Source organism: Bombus pascuorum, chromosome 3 (assembly GCF_905332965.1).
Source record: "Bombus pascuorum chromosome 3, iyBomPasc1.1, whole genome shotgun sequence".
In the NCBI taxonomy this organism is placed as follows: Eukaryota; Metazoa; Arthropoda; class Insecta; order Hymenoptera; family Apidae; genus Bombus; species Bombus pascuorum.
The window spans coordinates 11,942,659-11,969,479 of record NC_083490.1 but is presented as its reverse complement, the minus strand read 5'-3'; the positions used below and the strand labels follow the sequence as shown (position 1 = coordinate 11,969,479).

The window sequence follows — 26,821 nt, the reverse complement described above, 5'->3', positions numbered from 1 at the left end:
CAACAGTTAATTTTAATTTTCCAATTGTTAACCTCTGTCGCTTCTACATTGTACTTCTGTTAAATTCATATACGTGTTGTCTTATTGCAGTTCACGGAGCGCCGAGTTACGATGTCACTAGCGTTCAGTCACGATTGGAGACCAACGAGGTGATTCATAAAGTTAATAACAATCACCAACAGCCGGTCGATTTGAGAAACGATGATCGTGACGATGGACAAACGCTCTATGTGATCGAGTTCGAGTCTGAATCGAACGAGAAAGAAGGCAATAAAGGGAAAGACCCGTCTCTCGGTAAGTAGTGATTCATTTTTACGGATCTTAATTGAGAAAGTCAGAAGGGCGAAAATGATTTCTTCTATTGGTTTAAATAATAGAAACGTGATACAAGTGACAAAATATTTAATTCGAAAGAATCGTGGATACAATTAATTCTAATAGAGGAATCTATATATTTCTTATAATTTAGTTAATTAATTATGTTTAGTATAAGCTAAATTTTTGATTCTGACAGAAAAGCAATTAATAATATTCGATTGCTTACTTATTGATTAATGTACATTAGAATGAATTTCTTTTACTTACGAAGAAAAAATTATGACCAGTTACAATCTTTTATTTTTAATGGAAGAATTGAGAATCGAGAACTATTATAAATTAAATTAAATTAAATTAAAGCAAAGCAAATAAGAGAATATACGTATAGATATAGTACAAGAACAAGAATATAAAATAATAGTTGATATTCGATTGTACATGTGTTTTTTAATTTAACGATATAAATACCTCGGAGAAATGAGAGGAAACACATTTTAAAAGGGAAAAATAGATTAATTCTTCCATACTTTAATTATCTTAAGTCACTTGACCGTTTCAATTATACAATAAACCATCTGTAAGAATCCGGATTCTCAGTGAACAGATAAAATCAACAAACTAATGATCTCCCAACTACTTAACAATCTTAAGATTTTAACCAACGCAAGACACAATCCTAATTTTATGCGTAGTATTTTATTAGTATCTTCTGTGACCCAACAGTGCGTATCAACGAGTTAGCAACACGATCAGCCAACCGCCTGTTTGCATATAAATTTTGTATCCATCATTCTACGTACATATTTAATAGCACAAATCCACGCAACACGATCGTTAGTGTCACGCATAAAAATTCGTTCTTCGATTCTAAACGCTTTATTTCGAAAACTTTTCTCGTAATTTATATTCCATCATCGTAGCAGGATCTTACACGAAACATTTCTGATTATTCGTGACCAAATTTGATGCCTTCGTTTATTCAAAATTTCAGCCTCGTACATTCTTTGGACTTCTTTTTTTATCTTTCTAGTATCTTCTTTCGACCAATACAGTTTTTTCGTACAATCAGTTCCATTTCAGTTCTTCTTCAGTTCTCTCTCTCTCTCTCTCTCTCTCTCTCTCTCTCTTTCTCCCAGAAATAATTTTATATTATTTTAATTTGTTTGAAATTGAATATTCCACTTATATTGTCTTTGGCGATAAAAAATAAAAGAGGGAAGAAGGCTACAAATAAATTTACGAAAAATATATAACGTTTTTTTTTTAGAAGAAAACCCATATTCTCAAGAAATTCTTTTCTAGAAGTATACTGAAATTGTTGATCGATCTTATCACAAAAATTTGTTTAAATTTAAAGAATGAATATTAATACGAATGACATCTAATTTCTGTTCAGTCAGCTGATTATCAATGCGAGGCATCAGACGCAGAATTGATTATTATTTATGTTTTCAAATGGTTAGTCGAACGTATTAATAGAAACTGAATATTTAATCGTGAATCACCGAATGTAATTTGCATAAGATCTTACGTACAAGCAGCTAGTGATTGAAATAAATCAATTGCAGCATTGATTTAGCGTAAATCATTAAGAAATTTATTGCGGTAAACTAGCTCTCCAAATGGTACCATAACGAAAGACGTCAGCAGAAAAACCAATAACTGCTTCTCCTGTGTATCTGTCCGTAATCTATTGCTTTAGATTTACGTATATACCTACATATATGTTTCAGATCGCTTGCATGTTATTTTATTACGTGCATTTCTAAAATTTAACATATTCTAAAATTATCTATTTCCTCAAAATGAAACTAGTCGAGACTTATAACGATACACATATGAAAAAGTAAAAATTTTATACAGCTAATCACATAATTGAAAATTGTGTAAAATTTATCACATCCTATACACGCAATACGCATCCTTTAAAATCCCCATCAAAATACCCTACTCATAAATTACATGTATAGATATAATTTTATTTTTAAATAAACTTCCTATGGGATTACCGCTGATTGCATATATGTAAATATATTACATAAATCTTTTATCAAAAATATCTCTTTATTTGCAAGGGGTTTGCACATTTTCTAACCGTTATAAAAAGGGATCGCGACTCGGAAAAGATTGGAAAATATCACCACAGATATTCTTTGTTCTTATTCTCTTGGGTGAAGCAATAGAACCTTAGGTATATTATCACAGTATCATAGTATTAAAATCATGTTCACCTAACAGATTCTCTAATTCTTTTAAGCTGTGCATCTTGATATAAAGGATTGTTATAAACATTTTATTAACCCGTCCGTTCCTTTTTTCACAGGCGGATTTCTTTTTGTTTCAGTGGACAATGACGGTCAAAATCCTCTAGACCCATGGTCGATCGTCTGGTACATCGGATCCTTCGGAGGTTTAGTCGCCTTTTTTCTAATCGTCAGTTGTTCAGAATGGTGTTGTCGTCGTGGTGGACGACCGTTAACAGTCCCCTATACTCAACGAGCTGAAGCAATAAACGGACCAGTAGTAACAGAAACACCGCCTCCGCCATATCATTTATTCGCACCACCGCCATACGATTCCGTAAATTACGGTGAAATCGTGGACAAAACAGCCGGAGAGAAATTGGACATCTACGTGATATCCGTGCCGATTCATAGACCTGTGGTCCAGGCTCCAGCCTAAGGTTTTCCCAAAGAGTTCCTCGAACAGAGGATTGCGGCCGAATCAAGATCGAAACGACAAAGAAGAAGAAGATACAGTGTATTGTGTCGCTTCTGAAGGATTTGTCGAAGCTTCCTCGTTGGTATTCCCCTTTAACCGGGAGCATTTTGACAATCGTCTACTGATCCATGTGCAAGGTTCGTTGAAAACGAGCTGTGGATCAAGGAAGAATGCAGGACGAGCTTAATGAATGTGTAACGTGTTGGTTGAACTTTGAGAACGTTTTAAGTATTGTGAATACTCGAAAGGACGAAGAAAACTCTTGCTCATGACGAAGATAAGCTTGAAAAATATGCTCGGATCCTGCAGATATTTTAAAGGTCGAACAAGATATCTGTTCGTGATAGAGAAAATACTCTTCATAAGACATGTTGTTTGAATTTTGAGTACCTTTACTTGAAGACAATTTGAGTATACGTATGACGAGTCTTTGAAAGGACGAAGAAGATTCTTGTTCATGGTAGAAGGAACAAACAATCTTCTCGAATTATTAATTGCATCTAGGAACGAGAAAGCACGAGAAGAAGCTTCGAATCTCTACGACGCTCGACGAAAATCGAGTTCATAAGAAATCCCAGAGAGGGAAAATTTCAACACATTGTTAACGAATATTTAAAGAGAAACTCTCTATCTTTGTGAGTGTGGACGAAGAAAAACGAAGTCGATGAACAATCAATTAAAGCAATTAATAGAGACTTAAAGATACCAGCGAGGGAGAAGAGCAAAAACGACTATGAGAAATCTCATCGTACACTCCGATGTAGGTCCAACTGCGAAGCAATGTTCTCTGTGATGATGTTCGTGAAACGAACTGAAATTAGAACTAGAGACAATCTTTTCGCGTGTGCTTTTAAAGTAAACCCGTTGTGCGGGTGCCAATCAAGGAACTTTACTTTCTCTTTCCTTTAAGTCGAGTGAAAGATTAACAAGATGCAAATAACGTGTAAATCCAAGCTCGATCTCGTTCGAGGGCCGTGCAAAGAATTAGAATGAATCGCGTGTTTCCATTAAGTGTTTTTAACACTTTAAACGAATTATTTATCCAATCACTGCCTGATCAGGTGAATAATTGAAATTCGATAATCATTCTAATCCTTCCAGCTTATTAACCCGTGTATACGCTGATTTTTGCGCTCGACTCGTCCTAACTAGTTGAAAGAAGAAAGAAACTGCCATATTTTCGTACACCGTGCTCGTTATTCGTTATCCCTCGAGGTCTACGACGCGATTTTTAACCCTGCTGCGTCCTTTCTTAGACTCACTCGTGATTTCTTTAAAATAAACAATTTTTTAAATATAGAAAATTTCTCAAAGTTATAATAAAATATAAAGGAGTCATTATTGATATGCATAATTTCTTATTTTAATTCTTTTTTAAGGTATTAACCTGTTAATACGGGGAAACGAATCATTTACATAATAATCTTATTTAGTAATTCTATATCTGTTTAGGTATAGTTCCATGTTTGTTACAAATAAATTATATGTATAAAAAAGAAATGATGCGAAGAAAGCATAATAGATCGATTTTTGTTAATTTTCTAATCTCTTATAATAGTTATACAAATTTCTGACTAAATGACAACTAAGTTAACAGGTTAAAAGTGAGGTTTATTTAACAAAACAGAAGTAATATTGGAATATGCAAACTCTGTGATCGCAGCAGGGTTAAGGAACTACAAAAGCAACGCACAAAGCAATTTCAAATGACGAGGTTGATCGTTTTCTTCGCGCTCCTACGACGACACTTTTATTTTTGCATTATTCAAACTAGTATATTGTACGATTTGGAAATTAAACGAGAATGTTTGGGATTATTTCTATTTACTTTCGAATCATTAAAGTACACATGATCTTTTATGTTTGATAATAAGTATAAAAGAATCGGTAGAGATTTTTCTTAAAACATTAAAAATCTTTTGATTTGTCGAAATAAATGATATAAAAATGTAAAAATCGTAGTAGCGTTAAGTCAGGTCTTTTTTTAAATATAATTTTACTACGTATTGCGAAGATATCCAAATGCTTGCAATCGGCATATACGTTGAAAATATTTCAAGAAAAATTAAAAGACAAACCGATAACTATTTCTAACTTCATTATAGAATCATGTAAATTATGTCAACATAGAATACTTCATAACGACTACGCTGTAGTTAAAATGTCTTACCTAGCATCTCCTTATTTTTCAAAACATGTCGAAATATTTGAAGTTCGTCATGTCTTCTTTTTACCTTTCGATTAAAGTTAGATTATACAAACTGTTACAAGACAACGATTAAATATTTTAAATTGAATGAAAGCAAACAGATATTACAATTACAATGAATGGTACAAGGAGAATGATACATAGAACGTTTTAAGTTAAATTAAGCTTTATCGAGTCAAAACTCGAAAAAGATTACAGTCAAATACAGATAGGTGCTTCCTTTAAAAGCAGGAAAAAAGATATGATGGTTGAAATGTTCGGTTGCAAGCGTTCCGCTAATTACACCGTATCTTTAATCAGAGCCAATTACAACCGCGATTCTTTATATTTTTTTCTCGTTTTAACGGTAACTCAACTCTTCTTCCGGGTTGTGTATGTGTACAAGCGTTGCATAAGAGGGCGCGCGTGTAACTCGCCTCGCAACCTGAATGATCTATCAACGAGACACGTGTGCGAGAAGTTCGAATAATTTCTAATATTGCTACACGCGATTGACCTCAATCGCGATCGTTACAAGTCCGACAATTGCAGACGATAATATACATAGATTACGAGTTGACTGCCATAAAAAGAATTTAACCGAAGGGGGTTACGAAAAAAGTTCGTGAAATATTCATGCGATTATGTCTCGAGAGAAGAACGATCCTTGTACATGAAAGCGTTTAAATACTTACAGAAACATTTTATGAATATATGATGCTTGTTATACGAAACAAAAGTCATTAAAAATGTCATTAACATTATAACGAGAGCCAACTATCATGATTATATTGGTAAACCGAAACAGATCTGAAAATATATGTATATGAGTGGAAGTAATAGATAGAATAGATATATAAAATATGTAAAAATGGCAAAAAATCATATTATATTATTATATTACACAATACATCTCAATGTTCAATAATAGATAGAGTATCTTTAACGCTTATTATATATTCAAGATAGCTATTCCAGATAAGATATACTAATTTTTTATTAAATATATGTTTGCAATAAATGAGCCATTCAGAAACCACATTGATTAATTTCATAAATTGAAGAATACAGAGAGCTGATGATATTACAAATATACTTTAGGATTTACCATTATATGTATATATTATTTTCTTGTGATGAAGAAATTTATAAAAGTAAGAATTGAGAAATTAATAAAAAATGGAATTCATCAGATTGGTTTGTAAGAGGATCAAATATCTTATAACTTTTTATTTTTAGATTTGTTTCAAACTTAACCAATACATTCATACTAGCCTGGTCTTATTACAATGCTGGTGAGATTTCAAAATGTTTCATGTAACACATATAATATGTACATAAAAGGCTTTTGCAAGTGTTATTGGCAATACTTTCGTGAACAACTTCCTCGGGAAAAATATTTGTAGTCTTCTCATTTTGACGCGTAGAGCGCCTTTATCGTTATAAGAAAACGAAGTTTAGTATTTAAAATGTTAAATGTTCTGTTAGAAAAAAAAGTATTAGATATCTTATATTATAAGTTCGAAATACAGAAAATGTGAAAAATACTCGAAACGGAAAATTAGGGTATTACATGCGAGGAAGCCACGTAATGCGGAATCTAGTTTTATTTATGACAATGTTGTCGCATTGATCTCCGCCATTTAGCTTTAACCGGTCGATTAATTGTTCAAATAAAAGCAGAAGATAGAGAGAATTTGTATATGAATGAGTGGAAGGATGTTAGAGAAATTTATCGTACGATTACGTACAATGTCAATTATTATTATTATTTTTATTATCACTAGTAATGTTATTATCATTGAATTCGTAATTGCGTTTCCGATTGCGATTGAAACACATTACGATGAACTTGCTCTCATTAAGGCATGCAAAATCGCAGCGCTGTCACTATTTATTTTTTATACTTTTATACATACTGTTTATACATATTCTAACATCTCTATGTTATCAATAAAAATTTCTTTTCTCCAATTTCTACTATACGAAATAATTTTTTCATTTTTTCTCCTCGATTAATTATAACTGACTAACATTTACACACATTCATATCCTTATGAATACAATTTAAAAAATAGAACTTAAAATGGAAATTGATTTATCTATCAAATATTGATTTTAATGTGCAATTTGACAATCAAAAAACAGTATATATACTATATAGGCAGTAATGATAACTTTTATAAAGGTTATCTTTTTCAAAATCTAATAACTTTCAGTACTGTTTTAAATTTAAAAATGAAGTATAAAAGTCGTAAAAATCATAACGCAATTTAGACTGAACAAAGCAAAGAAATCTGAGATAAAGAATAATAATATTTAAAAATTCTTTTCATTAAGCAAAAAAGTTTTACCTGATTCGTTTGTATATTTCTTGATCAAGTAAATTTTGAAATATTACAAATTACTTACACTAAAATAAGATATAAAAAAGTATGAAAAAATAAAATTTCGATATTGATGGACATTGACAAATAGTTTTAAACGCGCATACAGGTTGACCAACATAAAAGTGCGAATTTAATTGCAATTTTAGCATATGATCAACAGTCTTGACAACATAATATATGTAATTGCCTCTTACATCAGGCAACGATCGCATGTGCGTTTTCATTTTTAAATTTTCAATAAAAAATTATATATTTTAAGTTTTCAAACATTCTGTCGAAATGAAACCACATGGGTTAGACAAGAATTAATAAAACTTCTAAACATGGACAATACTTTAACTTCGAGTTTTAAAAATATAACCTAGTCATGGATTATTTAGGTGAAATAGTAGCGCTCGGAATTGATAGTATAATTTTCGGTGTTTGTCTAAAACAATATTTTCACTGCAAAAATGCAATTACGGCAGTCAAGGTAAATCACGTGTGTTTCTATTATTATCATTGAATACCTAGTTTTGTTACAAATAAAGTATGTTACACGTTGGATATGATAACTTAAATATTCTAACTAATATATCTTAATCTAAATTATAGTAATACGTTTAATGCTTAAAAATATCTCAAAATGTTTAGTTTCTCTACAGGGTGCAGAGTTTCATGAAGTTGGGCAACAATTGGGAGAACTCCTTGATAAAAGTTCTGATAATAAAATAGATTACATAGCAATTAGGGGTATTGTAAAACCCTTAGGAAAACCATTGAATAGCATTAATAATAAAAAATTAACTGGTGTTGTACAAAAGCTTAAAATCAAAGAACATGTTATAGCTAGAACTACTGCTGGCTTCTGGTAATATTTTTGTTTCAAATATGTTATAAAGATATAGAATTAAAAATATATGTATTTAAAACTAATAAATTTTTATTTGCACATAGGTCAGATCAGGAACGTACTGTTCATAAAGTATATAACACTGTACCATTTTCTTTGCAACATGGAAGTTACTCCGTAGAAGTATTAGAACCATTATCAGCAGATATTTTAGATCTGGATGTGGTATCTAATACCTTTGAACCAACTGTACCATCCTTTGCAGACCATTTATGGGGGTTTTTCACTGGTAAAAAATAATTATTCATATACTGTTTAACAAAAGATGTAATAATATTATAATTCTTTATTAATCTTAGGTGTGCGCCAACGTGGTTTACAATCTACTGAAGAACTACTTCGTGAAGGAGCAGTTATGACAGGTATAGGTGAATTAGCAAGAACAAAATCCAAAACACTTACATTACAACCCCCTTTAAATGGTACACCATTTTATTTAACAAGCATGTCAATTAGTTCTTTGCTTCGGAAATTAGACGAGCGTAAACGGACATATAGGTGAGTTTTGTATTTATACAATTCTCAAATATGATTCTTAGTGGATTTTTTATATTTTAGATTATTATGTTTAATGTTCGGTGCTATTGGAATGTTAATTGGTGGAATAGTTTTTCGACGTTATTGGAAGGATAGAACAGAACAAAGATTAGCAGAAGATTTAAGACAATCTTTAGCTGCTTCACGAAAAGAAAGACGACAAAGAGTAAGAGATACTGATCTTAGAGAAGATCAATTGTGCGTTGTCTGTCGCGCAAATCCTCGCGAAATTATTCTTCTTCCATGTGGACATGTCTGTTTATGTGAAGACTGCTCCGATGATATTACTAGTGATTGTCCAGTTTGTAGGGCACCAATTTCACAAAAGGCAGCAGCATATATTATCTAACATCAACATAGATATAAATTTCTCAAATTACTTTTTATTACTTGATGAAAATTAATGTATCTAAGAGTGAAAAGGTAAATAAATATGAAGTAACTAAAAATGCTAATGAAATACTAACATATACTTTTGAACAATAAAATAATTATTAGAAGTGATTAAAAGTAGTACAATCAATCTCAATTGAAATTATTTACAAATTAATAAATTTGTATATTTTGATAATATATCCTAAAACTTCATACAAATATATTTGAAGATATAAGTAATCGTCAAAATTCCAAATTTTTTAGTTTAGTCTTTTCATTGTTTTTGCATTTATCGTTTGTTATAGAATCTATCACTCGTTTAACTTTTGTAGATTTTCCAATGCCAAGTTTAGGGAGTCCTCTATTTAAACCTTCTAACATAATGCAAGCTTTACAAATTTCCTGGCTAGATACGAATCCACAACGAGAACAATTTCTTTGTTCTGGTAGTTTAATACTTTCTTTTATTTGCAATGTTTCTCCTACAAAAGAAAATATATTAATCATGTATTTATATAAATATCAAGAAATAATTTTAACACAATAATTATAATCTTATTTACCAGAATGAATGATATCCAATATAGAAGAGGGTCTGATTTTTTCTAGATCCTTTAGATACGTTCTTGCATGTCCTCTGTATGCATTTGGTGCAAATATACATTCTGTTGAAAAGTATATCAACTGTTTAAAGTATGCATACATTACTATCTCTTTTTCATATGCATATTTAAGTGGCTTGCATCGTCTTATACAATCTGCTCCTGCCTATATTGCAAATAAGATTTTAATTTGTAACATGTATTCACATATACACGTAACATGTACCTTTCATTTTTTTATTTTTATTTTTTTTGAGGAAGCAGTATACTAATTAAACTTACAGTAATAACTGAAGTACATCTTTGTAATCTTGCTATATCACCTCTTAAGATATTCATTAAAACTGTCTCTGCAATATCATCAGCATTATGGCCTGTTGCAATACAATCTACTCCTAAGAGAGCTGCACCTCTATCTAATGCTTGTCTTCGAAATACACCACAGAATGTACAGTTATTTTTTTTGCCAATCTAGAATGAAATAAAGATTAAATAACAGGTGTAAATGATTTTTATGCAAAGCTTCTATGTAAATATATATACTTCTGCCACAATTTCATCCATTGTCCATCCATATAACTCTTTGTAAGATAATATTTTTAATGGGAGTCCATAGTCATCTTTATTTTGTTGAACAGTTTTCAAACTATCATCTCTATATCCTAAAATAATATAGATCTCTTGTAATAAAAATTCTGAAATATTTAAACATTATAACATAATTCTTTTTATTAAAATACCAGTTATTCCTTCATCAATGGACAAAAGAAAAAGATCAATTCCATATTGGTATCTATCATTTAATGTTTTCAAAACATATGCAAGTACTGTAGAATCTTTTCCTCCTGATGCTCCAATAGCTACTTTATCACCAGGTTTAAATAATTTGCCTTGTGTAATTGTATTGTGAATCTCACTTTCAAATGCATAGAAAAAACATTCTTTACATAATGCATGTCCAGTTTTAGGTCTCTGTAATTAAAGATATAATTTTTCTTTCATACACTTCTGTAATATATTATACTCTTAAATTTAAATTAATAATTTAAAACAGTAACTTACTTTAAGAATGGCACCTTTCCCACACTGCTTTGAACATGGAATAGGCATTTTGCAGAATATTACACTGTTTACTTTGTTATAATAGAATGTTATAACAGAAATTTCACTGTGATAATTTAACTTCTAGTTTATATTTTTGTCTTTCTTCTTTTAATTTTTTGTTAAATTAATAAAGAATTCACAAATATTAAGCTTTTATATATGCTTATTTATAGGGGTTATGTTAAAACCTTATTAATATACGAAATTCATTTTATCGCACGTACAAAAATAATTTCAATATATTATTTAATCGAAACCAATCTTTTTTTCTACGATGAAAACAAAAAGAAACTTTACTAGTCCATAATAAAATAATTTTCAACCGCGCGTATAGATTTTACAATATGAATGTAACATGCGCTCTATCGAACTGATTAATCTTCTGGTTTCTCTGGAGGCGGTCCGCAAGGCTGTAGCATTTTTTCCATAAGATTAAATCGAACACGGGCTTTTGCTTCGTTTTCCGCGATAGCGAAGAAATTTAACAGATCATAATGCCCCATGTAAGAACTGCAAGAATCACGATGCTGATTTACAAGCCATTCAAACTTGGTTGTGTCAGCATGCCCTGTGCCAATATACTTTGATTGCAAATGCTCCAACTGACTATGAATGTTGTATCGTTCTCCCATATTCTAATTTTTCAACGATAAAGATTAATGCTTAATGAAAACTTTACTTTTACTTACTTAATATTTAATATTGTTTGTCGCTATCGAATCACTAACAACCATGGAACAAGAATTTCTCTTAAATATGTAAATATATATTACATCGTAAGGTAGAGAACGTCCCTATCAGTAAAAACATAATGCAGGCTTCTCATGTATTTAACAACTTTTAACATAAAATAATAAAATTGTAGGATTAGAGAAATAGAATTATACAAAAAGATATTTTAAAATGTATATAAAATAAGTATTTTAATGGTTATAAATATAATAATATATATCTTTGTATATTTGTCCATATACATATCTATCTCATATGTTTCTTACATTAATTTGAAAACAATACAAAACAAATCAATATTAATTAAATATAAATAAAATATAATATTCCCTCTCTCCCTTTCTTGGAACAAAATATTTAAACCATGAATTTAAAATCTAATTCAATAATATATGATATATAACTATGTGAAGATATGTTATTAATATGTTTCGTTCTATATTTATAATTCTTGTATTTGTCTCTATTCTCTCTAGTTTGATAATGATGATATTTATATTTATATACACACATAACAAATAGATTTATTCCAACCAATCGCATCGAGTATAATAATATTCAAGATTATTCCGCAATTCTGTATACTTCTTACCTAGCCGCAAGAGTGCAGCACTTATCGCTTGTTACGTCAGACAATAATGACGTGCTAATGGTTAATGGCTTCTACTTACTTGAGCTACCTTTATGAGAAAGCCAAATACAATCCAAAGAAAATTCATGAGACATGATGCATCGGCTAGTAAAACTATAAAAATATGATTGCCTGAACATTTAATTGTTACGATAGCTATTAATTTTTATCAAATTTTACTCGTGGCCTACAAAATATGTGTTAAAACTGTTTACTGAGCAACGAACGTAACCATTATATTCATCGCTACGTTGGATCAGCTCGATGCAAAGAAACTCAACATTCAGCGTGTTATTACAAGATTTATATTGCACGTGAGTACTTGTACGAAATATCGACTTATAGTTCCATTAAAAACATTGACTAACTTTCTTTTGTGAAAAGTGGGCAACTCCCTTGCCACCCAGTCGTTAACAATGGCGGCTATGTTAGTTCGGCCGAAAAATTCTTTTCTGTAAAATATTCTTTAAACCGGCAAGTCATAAGTTTGTACTCGATAGATTTTTATTTTTACCTTGGAAATAGAGCAGTTTGTTAAAGATTACCGTTTTCCACTATACATATCGAAAAATCGTGTCGTTCGAAAATACTGTTACGTCGACTAATCTATGTATGTGAATGTACGTACATGTCGTCATACGTATATTATTGTCCATGTGTGTATAATGTCCATGATGATGTGTTGAAAGTATTAAGTAAAACTGAAATATAATATATATAATAATGTTGAAACCTTTTGGTTATATCAATTAAGGTTAAATTAAATGTAAAAAATTCATTTGTTTTGTTTCTTCGATATTTTTGTGATATTTTTGTAAGTGAAATCTAATATATATAAAGCGTGTATTTCTGAAATTATATATTTATCTTTATAAGAAGGAATATCTAAATAAGCTAATGATTTGTACAAATATTACATATTTTGTATGTTTTTATTATGCACACAGATTAACAAGTTAACTGCTGAGTGAATTTTATATGTGTTATCTATAGTATTAAAGCTCTGTCACTTATTTGAATACGATTCATTGTTATGTTTAGTTATGATACATACCTTACCAAAAAAAAAAAAAAAAAATAAAATAAAATTGTTTAAACGAGTTATGAATATGATTGCTTTCATAATTTTGATATTTCTATTAATTCTGCCATTGTTATTTACATATACAATAACATCCAGTGTGTTAATAAAGCAAATAAAGTACTATAGATTACTTTTATATATTAATATTAATGTATTTCAGTAGGTGACATGCCTAGCAGTCGTGATATTGAAAGAGCTGAACGTAATGGAAGATTTCGAGCACGTAGAAGAGATAGTACCAGCAGTGATATAAATCGACATAGTTTTGAAGCACCTGATAAGAAGCATAGAAGGCATGGGAAAAATAAAAGTTCTGGGAAAAAGAAAAAGAAGAGATCGAGAGATAAGTCCATAGAGAATGTTCCAACTGTAGCTTCTTCCATTGTTAAACCTTTGGTTGAATACTCAGATGTGAGCAGCGAAGACTTGTCTGAACCAGAAGCTGGGGAAATTCAGTCAGAAGATAGTAGAGGTAATAGCTATACAGACGGAGAAGTACCTGAAACAGTTTTACAAAGACGTTATTATGGAGGGAGTCCAGTACGTGCACTTGGAGCATCTCCTATTAGTCTTTCGCCATCTCCACCAGTTCAACATAGACATGTTAATAGACATTATTCGCCAAATGAACAACAACCATCTACAATGCATGGTGGAACACCTGAATATGAAGAAGAGTCTAGACGATATGCAAGAAGAAAAGAGAAAAAACACAAACGAGAAAAGAAGAAGAAGAGAAGTCTTAGTCCTTCATCCAGTACTGGGAAAAAGAAAAAACGAAAGTCTAAAAGGCATTCTCATAGTCTGAGCCCACATCGTATTGCAGATGAAATTATCATAAGCCCCGAGCATGAAAAACCAATTGGAAATTGGTCAGAATCACCGCCTTTACCGTTAAAAGATAGTACCTCACCGATATCACCTGCTACACCACAAGAACAAAGGTGTTTAAGTGATGTAGAACTTGAAATAACAAGGCAACCTCGAAATGTAACTCCTCCATCACTTCCTCCAAGACCAACAGAATCCCCCCATACCCCTTTATTACCTCCAAGAACGACGACGCCAGAGAATAGCAAAGCAAGTTTATCAACAATGAAACATACTCCTGAAAGACAAAAGCATAGTCCTAGTATCCATACGCGACGTAGTAGCATTAGTCCAGGGCCCGCTATTAGCTCGAGTCGTAGGAGACCTCATAGTCCTTCGCCACCATCAAGACGAAGGGACCATAGCCCAACGAGAAGAAGAGATTTTAGTCCAAGTCCAATGGTGCATAGACTTAGGCACAGTCCTAGTCCTTCAACAAGGCGAAGGGAATTTAGCCCAAGTCCTGTAAGTCACCGACGTAGAGATCCTGTTAATTCTCCACCTTCGAGTAAACGTAGACGGCGAGAAGAATCCGAAAGACGACATAGACATCATGAAAAAGACAGAAGAGATAAAAGGAAGTCGAGGTCAACTAGAAGTCCTACTGGAAGCAGGTACTATATATTACACGATATAATAATTCTAAATCATTTGTTTTGCTATTGAAAATAATATTTCTTTTCTCTAGGTTACATTTACCTCTTTCTCGTTCACGATCACGAAGTCCTGGACGATGGCGAAAGTTACAATCACGATCTAGATCGCGTTCACGGAGAAGAAGTCGTACTCCAAAAAAATCTCGTTCTCCTAGCAAGTCACATAAATCGACAAGAAAACACAAATCAAAGAGTCCACGTCCTTCGAGGATACCTTCTCCTTCTCCTCATAGATCCAGAGCAAGAAGCCCCTCAAGTATCACAGCAAGAAATCTCCGAGTACAAGCAAAGATTAGTGAAACTAGTTTATTTGCTGAACTCGTGAAAGATAGAAACATGAGGGAATTAGCATACAAGAAATTACAAGCAGCTAAGGAGAAGGCTGTTACTCAAGATGAAGTTCAAATTATAGAAGGAACTGATGAAAAAGATAGTAGTAGTGTATCTTCTGAGAACAAAGCATCCACAGACAATAAGGATAAGTACGTGAATCATAAAGACCAATTGAAGACAACAAATGAAAGTATGAAGCCTGTTGATCTTGTGGATATTCCTGTTCCAATATCGGATGACAATGGAATAGCGGGAAAGACGCCACCATTGCCAATTACACAAACTGTTAATGCACCAAATGTAATACCTGCAACTAATCAGCATATGTTTGTATATACTTCACCTACAACTACCACTAGTGTCTGTCCAGTGACTGTTACAAATAGTCCAAGTTTCCCAACTGTTACAAATCTGCAAGCACCACCATTGCCACAATCTGAGTCTGCAAATACAACAGGTTTAGTGTCTATGTCAGTGCCTATTCCTGTACCAGTACCTGTTCTCCCTAATTTATCTGTTCCACCACCACCTATACCTATACCAGTTCCAGCACCAAATACGGCTATGTCTAAATTTAATCCTCCTAACAATCTAGTTCCTCTTAAGTCGGTAGATCCTCCTAAGCCTCCTATCGTAGCATTCAAAACTAAAAGTTTATCACGGTTACCATTACCACCTGGAATTAATCAAAATGATTTGGAGAGTATAGACTCACCACCGAGTCGATCTCCAAGTCCGCCTAGTAAGGCACAAATGAAATTCCCAGCTTCAACTACAAAACCACCGCAAAAAAAGAGTATTAAAGACTTACCTATGCCACCGGGTAAGTTTGTGATATAATAACATATATAATTTTGACGTCATTAAAATAATATCTTTTTTATTATCTATTTCATTATCTATATGATTACTGGATGTGTAGTTGTTCCTGGATCAGAAGATTTAAGTGGAGAAGATGATCCAAATGCAACGCCTCCTCGTACAAAAGTTGAACGTGTACCACCAAAACCGAAATTAAAAAGACCAAAAATTTTGAAACGTAGAAGTTCTAGAAATTGTCATATGCCTATGTCGGCTTCGAGTGGTAAAGATTGGGGAGAACGCTCTGTTGACGTATTTGAAGTCATAGCTCAAATAGGAGAGGGTACTTATGGACAAGTTTATAAAGCTCAAGACAAACGAGCTGGTGTGCTTGTTGCATTGAAAAAAGTTCGTTTGGAAAATGAAAAAGAAGGATTTCCCATTACGGCAGTACGAGAAATTAAAATCTTACGACAACTCAATCACAAAAATATCGTGAATTTGAGGGAAATAGTTACGGACAAACAAGACGCGTTAGATTTTAGAAAGGTATTACATATATTAAAATATATAATATAGTGAGGATAGTATTGCATATTACAATATTACAGGACAAAGGTTCATTCTATCTCGTATTTGAATACATGGATCATGACTTGATGGGTCTTTTGGAGTCTGGAATGGTCGATTTCAATGAAATGAATAATGCAAGCATCATGAAGCAATTATTAGATGGATTAAATTACTGCCACAGTAAAAACTTTTTACATAGAGATATCAAGTGTTCTAATATACTGATGAATAACAAGTACGCAAAATGTACTATTAGTGAAAAGAAAATTTTTATTTCTACAATTTAACTATATAATTTTTATAGAGGGGAAGTTAAATTAGCTGATTTTGGACTTGCAAGACTTTATAATGCTGAAGATAGGCAGCGGCCCTATACGAACAAAGTGATAACTTTGTGGTATAGGCCACCTGAATTATTACTGGGCGAAGAACGTTATGGCCCTGCAATAGATGTGTGGAGTTGTGGCTGTATTTTAGGAGAATTATTTTCTAAGAAACCACTATTTCAGGTAAGGAAATGATAATGAACTATATTTCTGTTAAAGAAAGGAATTGAATAAAAGATGATTATTTTTATCTTTTATAAGGCAAATGTAGAAATGATGCAGTTGGAGATGATTTCCAGAGTCTGTGGTACACCGACTCCTGCTGTTTGGCCTTCTGTGATAAAACTGCCATTATGGCATACATTGAAACCAAAAAAATCACATAGAAGACGTTTACGAGAAGATTTTTCATTTATGCCAGCACCAGCACTGGATCTTTTAGATAAAATGCTGGAACTAGATCCAGAAAAGCGAATAACGGCTGCTGATGCACTTAAAAGTGCATGGCTGAAAAATGTTCAACCTGAGCAGTATGTTTTCCTCTTGTATTTGAATATGCATACATAAAAAATATTATTTAAGTTTATCATGTAGTTAGGAATAGTAGCAACAGTATTTATGTAGGAATATAATTGAACAAACGTTGGAATACTTTTTTTTATAGTTTTTTTTGTACAAAAATTTTAACTATTGTCCATTCATAAGACCTGTATCTTTTACATAAAAATTAGGATGCCAGCACCTCAGCTTCCTACTTGGCAAGACTGTCATGAGCTCTGGAGTAAAAAACGAAGACGTCAGCAGCGTGAGCAACAAGAAAGCTCTGCTGGAAAGATGCCTCTTCTCCCTCTTCCAAATAAAGGAGGTCCCCATAAGGCTATGGAAGATCTGTCTGATGTCGGGGGGTGAGTAGCTGTAGAGAGACATATTCGCACAAACTCGGACGCGACATCCAGTACTGACCAGATACTAATTGCTTACACACGTAGATGGCTGTGTATTGCAGTTGTGCTTGGCATTTATTTTCTTAGCAAAATGCGTTGTTAGAGATCTTATTTAAAGAATGAAAACATAACTGTTGTAGTATCTTATTTTCATCGTCCGTTTGCATGTGACTTTAAATAATGGATAAAATAAGTTATTTTTAGTTTGATTCACAGTCGTTCAAACACGACGATGGCTATAGTGCAGAACAATGGAATATAGACACGAAAATGTACAGCAACGTTCTCTTTTCATGGGTTTACTACAAAGATTATGTTCTCTAATACTTTTCAAATACATGAAAATATTTCGAACGCATGTATTTAGAAGAAATATAAAATTTATAGCGATATGTTTTTTCACAACAAAATATATCATAATATAAAATAATATTTAAATACTCCTTAATAACTGCAAGAAATGATATCATAATATTATATATTATTATCTTTCTTTCAAAGTAATATCAAATATTATTTGATTTGGAGGATCAGCATTTATGTAAAAGGAAAATACGTATTCCTCTTACAATGTGTTTGTGATTCAATTTAATTGCCTTTAAAATTAATTATATGAGCTTTAAAATTGCGAGATATCTTTTATGTTTAATAATATTAAGATGATCAATAAGTAGCTAAATGTGTACATATTTGCTAATCTATGTTTATGTTAACATAGATATGCATACATTATGACATGTTTGTGTAAATGAAAATGCACATATGTACGATTTTATATCATAGCTAATATATGCATTTACATAAGTGAATGTATATGCATATAATTACTGATATTCATGATTGTATCAATAATATACATCTCTAAAAGTTGAATTTTAAGATGGTTATATAAGAAAGAAAAGAAATACATAGTAAGTATATAATTGTAAATAAAAAAAAGAAATTTCGTATGTTAATTTTCATATTAAACTATTAAATTGAAATGTCTACAAGCGCATGAAACGACACATGAAATGAATGAGCATAAACTACAAGAAAATACACGATCTTTATAATATTTAAAGTCTTGGAGTGTAAATAGGTCAAATGGATACTAAGAAGAACCTGATGGAAGATTGAAGACAATGGAATACAAGGAGCCAAGACTAAAGTGTGAATGTATTACGCGAAATATTAACATCACGGCCATCACCATCGACATTTCATTTTATTTACGTTAATTCAGTTTATTTGAACATTCACATCTATAGATCAGGCATATTTTAATTGATCATATTTTCGCAATTGTGTGTTATAGTTTGTTATTCTGTATTGTAGATAATTATCGTAAGTTTCAATATACGAATGGCAGTATTGAATATTTGTTAAATATTTTCATGTTTTTGCATGTATTTTGTATCAAAGCCATTCTTATAATGAAGTACGGGATATGGACAAACCTAATGTATTATCTTCGCAATGTAAAATAATATTGAATTTCTGTAATATAAAATATTTACAAAATGTCCATAGGCATTTGCCTAACATTTTTATGGACAATGAATTTCCAATGTTATTAAAATATTTTATCGTTTAATTTGTTTAGTCCCTTTCAATGTTTCTATATTTTTATTTGTAAACTAAGTAACCACACACACATATAATCCTTTGATAAAGTCATATCTGACGATGAACACTGGGACCTTGGGAATGAATGATAATACCAGTGTACATGATTATGTACCCTTTCAAAATGACATGCAAAGTACATGTTATTTTTCTACTTATTCCACAATAAGTTTGTACGGATGTTTAATACATTTATTATCTCAATGCAGAATGTATCAAAATAAATAATATATTGATATTATAAAAATATAATTTCACGCGTAGGTAAAATAAAATAAAAATTTTATTTCTGTGTAAACACTAAACAGCATTATATGATAATAAGATGATTCAAAAATTCAAGCAGTTTATTATCACAAATAAAGAATATTTTATTATGACCTTTGTCATGAAGGTAAATGAATAAGATTATGGATGATTAATAATATGTGCTACTTCAAAATATTATAAAAAGAAAATGTTGCTTTGTGATGAATTATTTTAATAAATTTGATGAACTTGAATAAAAACGGAAAACAGAATGAATCAATATAACAATATAAATCGATGTGTAAAATCATTATTTTGTAAAAACGACAATAAAGTAAATATATTTTCCATTTTAGCTACTTTATTTAACATAAAGTATGAATAATTTGATAATTTTAATTCATATTGATTTTAAACAAAATTGTATACAAAGTATAATATAATGATTTTTAAGCATTGTAAGTTATGTAGCACATATTACAAAATTTATTATTAAAATTTATCAATTGTATGATCAAATTCAATTTTCCAATCTTTACTATTTTTATTGTATTTGTATATATAATTATTATGTAACTGATAAAATATAAAAATATTATATATATTATATCAGAAAAAATACGTGTGTACAGAAAATATACATTACAATTATATATAAATATATAAATACTAATTATTTTACTGTAGAATATTATATAAATAGCATACTTTTGGTTATGTACACATGTTATCTCTACTATACATATATATCATAATAATACTATATATAGTAGACATACATTAAATTAATTATTATTTATTTTACATTGTTAACGATAAATTATATTGTGGAATTCGTAGGAGACAACATAATACTTGAAACATAAAGTAACAAATAATTATAAGTGAATACAAATTGGCAAGATATCTAATAAGAAAAACAATTATGTTTCAGGAAATAATGTTATTGTGGCAGAATGATAAAGGGCAAATTTTATAACACTTATAAGAATATAAATAGGTAATAAATATTCCAAATCTGTATAATATATGTTTATACCCAGGGTGTCCAGTTTAATAATTCACACGAGACTTGGTTTTGCGTATCATATAACAAATTGGGCTTTATGACTAAAATAATAAAAGCTTGATCGTTTCGTGCAAAAAGGTTGAGGATGCAATGAATTGAACAATCACATTATAATCTTAATATCTATGATCCTTTATAAAATTGTTGTGTCATATCTCTTCACTTATACAGATATAAGTGATAAGTATGCAATAAATTGTGAAAAATAAAATTTACAGAATACAAATAAAGTTTGATATGCTGTGCCTATTAAATTGCATGTATATCCATAAAAAAGTATTGATTTGTTAGTCTTGCTTGTTTGATATGCACGTTTATAAAACGTATTATCTTTTGCATGATTTCTATTAATTATGAAACAAATATTACTATTGGGTATCCATGTGTTATTGTCCGTCTTAATAATATTTATAAGAATTTTATTTCATATTGTTTTATTAGCATTATTTTATAAATATTATTAATATATTTTATTCATTTTAAGAAATATTACATTTTAATACAGTATAAATCATTATAGAGGTCATTTTACAGAATTATATATAACACACTAGAAGTTTATATTTATTATTAAATATATTCACTAATTACTTTATATATATAAATGTATGTAAATATATATATATATATTTATATATTTATATATTTATATATGTTTTATATTCAATAAATTTGTTTTAACATAACATTTTGTCATGTTCAATAAAACACTGGATCTTTACTTTTATAGTTTTTATGATATGCTTTTGACTTGATTTCAGGTCTTCCAAACGTTTAAAAATGGAAGCAGGTTACAATTCTCATCCAAATCGACTTGATACGGAATCTTTCTATGGGGGAGATAATTTGTTCAACCAAAGCAGACCTTACATGGTCTCATCGCCATCATATTATTACACAAGTCCTCCACCTGTTACACCACGACCCAAGGGAGATGTTAACAGACCTTATATGATCTCATCACCATCATATTTTTATGTTAGTCCACCATCAATTATACCACGGCCCAAAGGAGATACTACCTCTCATATGTCAGAAATATACACAGAAGATAATCTTGTTCGAAAATTAAGTGCTCTCACAAATGTATTAAATCAGGGAAAACCAATTCGTGTTGAAGATCTCATGTCACTTCGATCAGATAATGAGGTACATATACTTGGATTTTTGTTTCAAGTACTTCATTTTTATAACTTCATATAATCGTTAATTCTATAATATAATATTATTATATTGTTATAATATTTAATAGCGTAACTATTATAATTCAAATTACAGAGTGACCCAAAAGTAGTACAATTACTAGGAGAATTGCATGCTGAACTACGACTTGCTGCAAATTCAAGATCAAGTGGACTAATAGAATCTCACCTTCCTGTACTAAATCCACTACCTTTAGGTAAGTTCCGCTTATTTTTTCTTATATTTATGATGTATTATTGTTTTATATTTTATTTTTGCAGATACAAATGCAGCACAGTCAGGAAATTTTGATGCACATGCAGTTTATGCTGGTGATGATGCAATGAGTTCTGGAAGGTGGTCGCAGGTGGCTACAGCTGGTGTTCGCAGTGCATTATTAGCGCTAATGTCGCGCTATGGTTTGGAAACTTGCAATCCTTCCCCTGTTATCACCCGACCCCCAGGTAAACCAATATCCAACCTAACACAAAACCTATCCCTACCCTCGACTTCCTCTCAGTCAGCATTCAGCTCATAATGATTTGTATATATAACTCTTTACAGCGTTCTAAACTATGTTCTGTATAAAGTTGGAAAAGGTCTAAATTGCTATTTTTTAAATTAACTAGGCATGGAAGTGCAACTGCATCCAAGTTGTTTATAGACTCTACTATCTGTTCATAACTGTAAGTGCACATTCGGTGTATAATTGTATATAATTGATGTATTATTAATACGTGACCAGTTACTTAATATAGTACTTGTATCTTTAATAATAACAACATGCTCTTTATAGTGCACACTTATGCGACATATGAAATAAGAGCTTCAAAGTATTAATGTTTATCATCTTAGTTTATCACATTAAGTTTTGTTTTCATATTGGAGATATTTAATACTTATGTGTATATATATATACATGGAAACACAGGTATAGTGTATGTACATCTAAAAGGTTCAAACAAAACGTTTGATAGATCAATATAGATACTTTTATCTTTTTTCAAAAAAAGAATTTGTTTTTAAAGTATTTAGCGTTTATTACATATAGCTTTATGTTAGGTGATATATTTTGTTATACTGAATGAAATTGTTGAAAACGAATTAAAAAATGAGGGTTGAAGGTATTTGAAAGAAAACTAAAATTGGATGCATTCTAAATGTTTATTTGTTGCATAAACTTTTTTTTTATATACGATGTCAAATCCTTATTTATTATGGAAATATTCACGGGATGTAATGTACATAATAATATCGAGACATAATAAAGAGATAAAAGTACACGAATATAGTAGGCTTTTTTTAGGACAGAAGAACGAAATTAATTCAACTACATAAATTCGTATTTATAAATTAAGTATATCATAAATAAATAATTTTTGTTTGGTTAGATACTTACAAAGTTATGTTAACTATTTCTATTTTTTTTCTTATTTACAAGAAATAATAAAATTGAAGTTTTCGGCGTTCTTTTTCAATATAATAAAAAATAGGATAAAAGAAAAATTAACGCAAGTTTCACGAACGTTTCAGATTGAAGTGATTCCAAGAGAAACACATATACTACGAAAGTGAGGTTAGGACGTGTGCTTCTATACCGGCAAGCTGTATACAATATGTATGTGACGATATCATGGCGATTTGTGCTGCAGTTTAAAAAGAAACTGGCGACACACTAGATTATTCAGTGAAGTGATCAGCAGTATGGAGTATGGGAATGCATAATAAATTGTTTATTTTGTTGAGTTTGTTCGATTCTATGCACAGTGTGATAATAATATAATATAATAAAAAAGACAAAATGAATTAATTAACAACAAGTGAAAAAAAGGGACAGGGTATTAAGTTGTTTTAAAAAGAGAATTACCTAACCTCATTCATTTTACTGATGGCTTTGTCAGATGTTTTACAATTCGATTGTTCCATAGAAAATGAGATTGCGCAAAATGCTTTGAAGAATTTTACTGGAATGCTAGGAAAAGCATTCGAACAATATAAAAGTAAGTATATTTCTATCATATATATTGTCCTTATATTAACAAATGGAGTTTCTTCGTTTATATTTCTTTCAGTTATTTATTTAACTTACAACAACAAAGCTTGCTTATTTTAATTACAAAGAAATTACGCTTACGATCAAAAAATTATTCTTTATAGTTTCTGTATGCAATTTTATAATAATATATATTACTTAATTTTTGATTTATGTGCAAATTAAAAAAATGAAATCTTTTAAAAATAAAACATTCATAATGAAAATAATAATGCACTCTCATTATATAAGTACATTGCTTTATATCATGAATGCAATTTTAAGCAAATAATTTGTAGTTAAATTTATATATTTACACAACAGTCTCTTATATTTACAGAGTTATGGAATGAATACTTAAAACTGCGAGAATATTGTGGAAACTTTACGAACATTTCTGACTTTAAGATTCCGTGTGAATTGTTTGAATCAGGCATTTTTAGTAATAAAGATGTGTAAGTTTTAATTCTGTTGCACACTTATAATTTATAATGTTGTATTAGTAAGATTACATTATACATTCTTTAATGTTTTATATTTCAGTATTATACCTGCTAATAACCAAGTATTAAAAAATACAGAAATATTTCCACACGAAGATATTAATTGTGATAATAATTTTAGAAACTGTGATTATATTTCAAATGTAGATAATGCTGTTTCAATTGATACATCTGTTAAGTACCAAATACAAGAAGATAAATTATTAAAGAGCCCAATACTTGTAAGGAAACATTCTAGATTTAAGAAGACTAATGTTATAAAAAATCAGGTTAATCTAAAAAGTCTTAAGCAAAATGAAATGAATTTGTGCTTACCAATAAAAACAGATATTTCTAGTTTAACAAACTTAAAAAGTAATCTTATACAGAATCCATTATCTCAAGACTCAAAAGAAAATAAACGTTCAGTTATCGAAAATAGCAATAATGAGATTAATACATCGATCAATACAACTATTACCAAAATGTCAAAAAAATTGGGAGATAGTAAATTATATAATGTAGATACCACATTACCGAAGAATGGCAAAAAACATAGGCAGTCAAAACTTATACTTCTCGAAGATGAGCAATCAACTGATATTGTAACTCAAAAGAAGCATAACAGATCAGATTTTTTAATAGCACATGTATCACCTAGAAAAGGTATAAGAGAACAGTTTAAAAATCATAATAATTCTATAGAAGAGGACATAATTCAAAATAGTCCAAATAAACGTATAAAGTTAAGTTCAAAAATGAGAAGTTTGAAATTAAAAAGGATGAGTCCAAAGAAAGAGATTACTCAACACAATCTGGATCGTCATTTGGTACCTCTACAAAAATCTGTACAAGAAAATCGAACACATTTAATTACAGAGCCGAAAATATTTGATTTTTATAATGAAAACGTTAACGGTAATGATAAGACACAAAAAAATTTTAATTCAGCAAAAGAAGAAACAGATTCCAATTCCTCAAGCGATGAAACGTTTTGTACTTTAGGGGAGTCATTGCAAGAACAGTCTCCTTGTAATACAAATAAATTGAAAGAAAATGTACCTAAAACTAAATCTGTAAAAAGGACTCTTATGAATAGTTTTGATATGTAAGTATTGTTTACATAAATGCACAACATTTTGTAAAATATATCAAATTTAATATATTTTTAAGGTTACCTGCGAAAGAATATATATTTGATAAATCACCAAAGAAAAAGTCTGAAAGAGCACAGATGAATGGTGTTTGTTGTTGGCAATGTAAACAGGTAATATATAAGTTTAATTTATAACGTATAAAAAAAGTAATATAAATAATTAATTGAAATAATGCTAAATCTAATTTGTTTCTTCTTAATGCTGCAGAGATTGAACTGTAAATCAATACTATATCAATTCTTTATACATAAAATAATATGTATTTTTATAAATGTTTATATGTATGTATGTATATGGTATGATTTGAATAATTTCACTGAGAAAACTTTTCTTTTAGTACTACACTAGTCTTGGACTTTCTGAGAAAGAAATAAGAATGAGGCAAAATAAATGTTCCCGACACAGAACTAAATATAATGAAAGAAATGAAACACCTGAAGGTAATGTAATATATCTTTTTATATTCTTAGAAGAACAGAATGATATATATACTTAAATTCTGTGTATGCTCATATATTTCAGATTTTTGGAATCCTCTATTTCCTGATACTACTTTTGATACTACTTTTGATTAGTAAAATTGAATTACAGCTTGATGATATGGATTTATTTATATAAACATATATATATGTCATTATTATCTTATATATAATTATTTATTTTATTAGTTTGTAAACTTTAAAATAATACATAGGAATAAAATAAAAGTACAAATTGTATAGACATTTTTAAATGTATAAAACTTATGGTTTAAGAAAAGAAAAATTGATTTGAACAATAAGAACACACTATATATTATGATTTGAACATAGACTGATTTATTATATTATAACACATATAGTATTACATCTTTTGAGTGTATGTGTAACATACACACGCGCACACATAGTATAGATTTATATATTATTTCATTCTATATAGACTCATCCCTTCGCATAAAAATATAGAATCTTTTATATGAATCT

General features: G+C 30.1%; 6 protein-coding genes across 15 annotated transcripts in view; 4 read left to right on the top strand and 2 right to left on the bottom strand.

Annotated features, from left to right (window-relative positions):
• Positions 1–7,201, top strand: part of LOC132905536 (uncharacterized) — a 33,168-nt gene extending 25,967 nt beyond the window's left edge. The window contains exons 2-3 of one of the 2 annotated variants that reach the window (XM_060956922.1): positions 91–294; positions 2,663–7,201. In XM_060956922.1, coding sequence (XP_060812905.1) covers positions 91–294; positions 2,663–3,000 — 542 coding nt within the window. In that variant the 3' untranslated portion in view covers positions 3,001–7,201. Of the gene's footprint in view, positions 1–90; positions 295–2,641 lie in introns of both variants that reach the window. The other variant, XM_060956921.1, reaches the window with a different exon arrangement.
• Positions 7,202–7,776: 575 nt separating this feature from the next.
• On the top strand, positions 7,777–9,567 carry LOC132904998 (mitochondrial E3 ubiquitin protein ligase 1). Its single transcript, XM_060955885.1, has 5 exons — positions 7,777–8,089; positions 8,262–8,467; positions 8,554–8,738; positions 8,809–9,007; positions 9,068–9,567. The coding sequence occupies exons 1-5, from the start codon at positions 7,985–7,987 to the stop codon at positions 9,393–9,395; spliced, it is 1,023 nt and encodes a 340-aa protein (XP_060811868.1). The 5' UTR covers positions 7,777–7,984; the 3' UTR covers positions 9,396–9,567.
• LOC132904997 (cytoplasmic tRNA 2-thiolation protein 1) lies at positions 9,517–11,227 on the bottom strand. Its single transcript, XM_060955884.1, has 6 exons — positions 11,086–11,227; positions 10,764–10,995; positions 10,567–10,685; positions 10,306–10,494; positions 9,985–10,189; positions 9,517–9,903 (listed from the first exon to the last, which is right to left on the bottom strand). The coding sequence occupies exons 1-6, from the start codon at positions 11,131–11,133 to the stop codon at positions 9,665–9,667; spliced, it is 1,032 nt and encodes a 343-aa protein (XP_060811867.1). The 5' UTR covers positions 11,134–11,227; the 3' UTR covers positions 9,517–9,664.
• A 45-nt stretch (positions 11,228–11,272) lies between these two features.
• Positions 11,273–11,941, bottom strand: LOC132905005 (splicing factor 3B subunit 5). Its single transcript, XM_060955895.1, has one exon. It carries the CDS (start codon positions 11,757–11,759, stop codon positions 11,502–11,504), a length of 258 nt encoding a protein of 85 aa, XP_060811878.1. The 5' UTR covers positions 11,760–11,941; the 3' UTR covers positions 11,273–11,501.
• Positions 11,942–12,492: 551 nt separating this feature from the next.
• On the top strand, positions 12,493–23,472 carry LOC132904982 (cyclin-dependent kinase 12). Of its 8 annotated transcripts, none has more exons than XM_060955863.1 (12): positions 12,913–13,114; positions 13,735–15,058; positions 15,133–16,256; positions 16,356–16,783; positions 16,846–17,042; positions 17,112–17,316; positions 17,395–17,663; positions 17,865–18,038; positions 21,765–22,152; positions 22,282–22,402; positions 22,467–22,649; positions 22,815–23,472. In XM_060955863.1, the coding sequence occupies exons 1-12, from the start codon at positions 13,099–13,101 to the stop codon at positions 22,847–22,849; spliced, it is 4,464 nt and encodes a 1,487-aa protein (XP_060811846.1). In that variant the 5' UTR covers positions 12,913–13,098; the 3' UTR covers positions 22,850–23,472. The 8 variants fall into 8 exon arrangements, 7 of the variants coding, with proteins under 7 accessions (XP_060811844.1, XP_060811843.1, XP_060811846.1 ...); XM_060955864.1 differs by having other exon boundaries at positions 22,750–23,472; XM_060955861.1 differs by lacking the exon at positions 12,913–13,114 and adding an exon at positions 12,493–12,804 and having other exon boundaries at positions 13,738–15,058; positions 22,467–23,472.
• Positions 22,752–26,663, top strand: LOC132904991 (uncharacterized protein PF3D7_1120600-like). Of its 2 annotated transcripts, none has more exons than XM_060955877.1 (7): positions 22,752–22,871; positions 23,719–24,185; positions 24,558–24,672; positions 24,761–25,807; positions 25,873–25,966; positions 26,194–26,296; positions 26,379–26,663. In XM_060955877.1, the coding sequence occupies exons 2-7, from the start codon at positions 24,074–24,076 to the stop codon at positions 26,429–26,431; spliced, it is 1,524 nt and encodes a 507-aa protein (XP_060811860.1). In that variant the 5' UTR covers positions 22,752–22,871; positions 23,719–24,073; the 3' UTR covers positions 26,432–26,663. The 2 variants fall into 2 exon arrangements, with proteins under 2 accessions (XP_060811860.1, XP_060811861.1); XM_060955878.1 differs by lacking the exon at positions 26,379–26,663 and adding an exon at positions 26,064–26,073.
• The last annotated feature ends 158 nt before the right edge of the window (positions 26,664–26,821 follow it).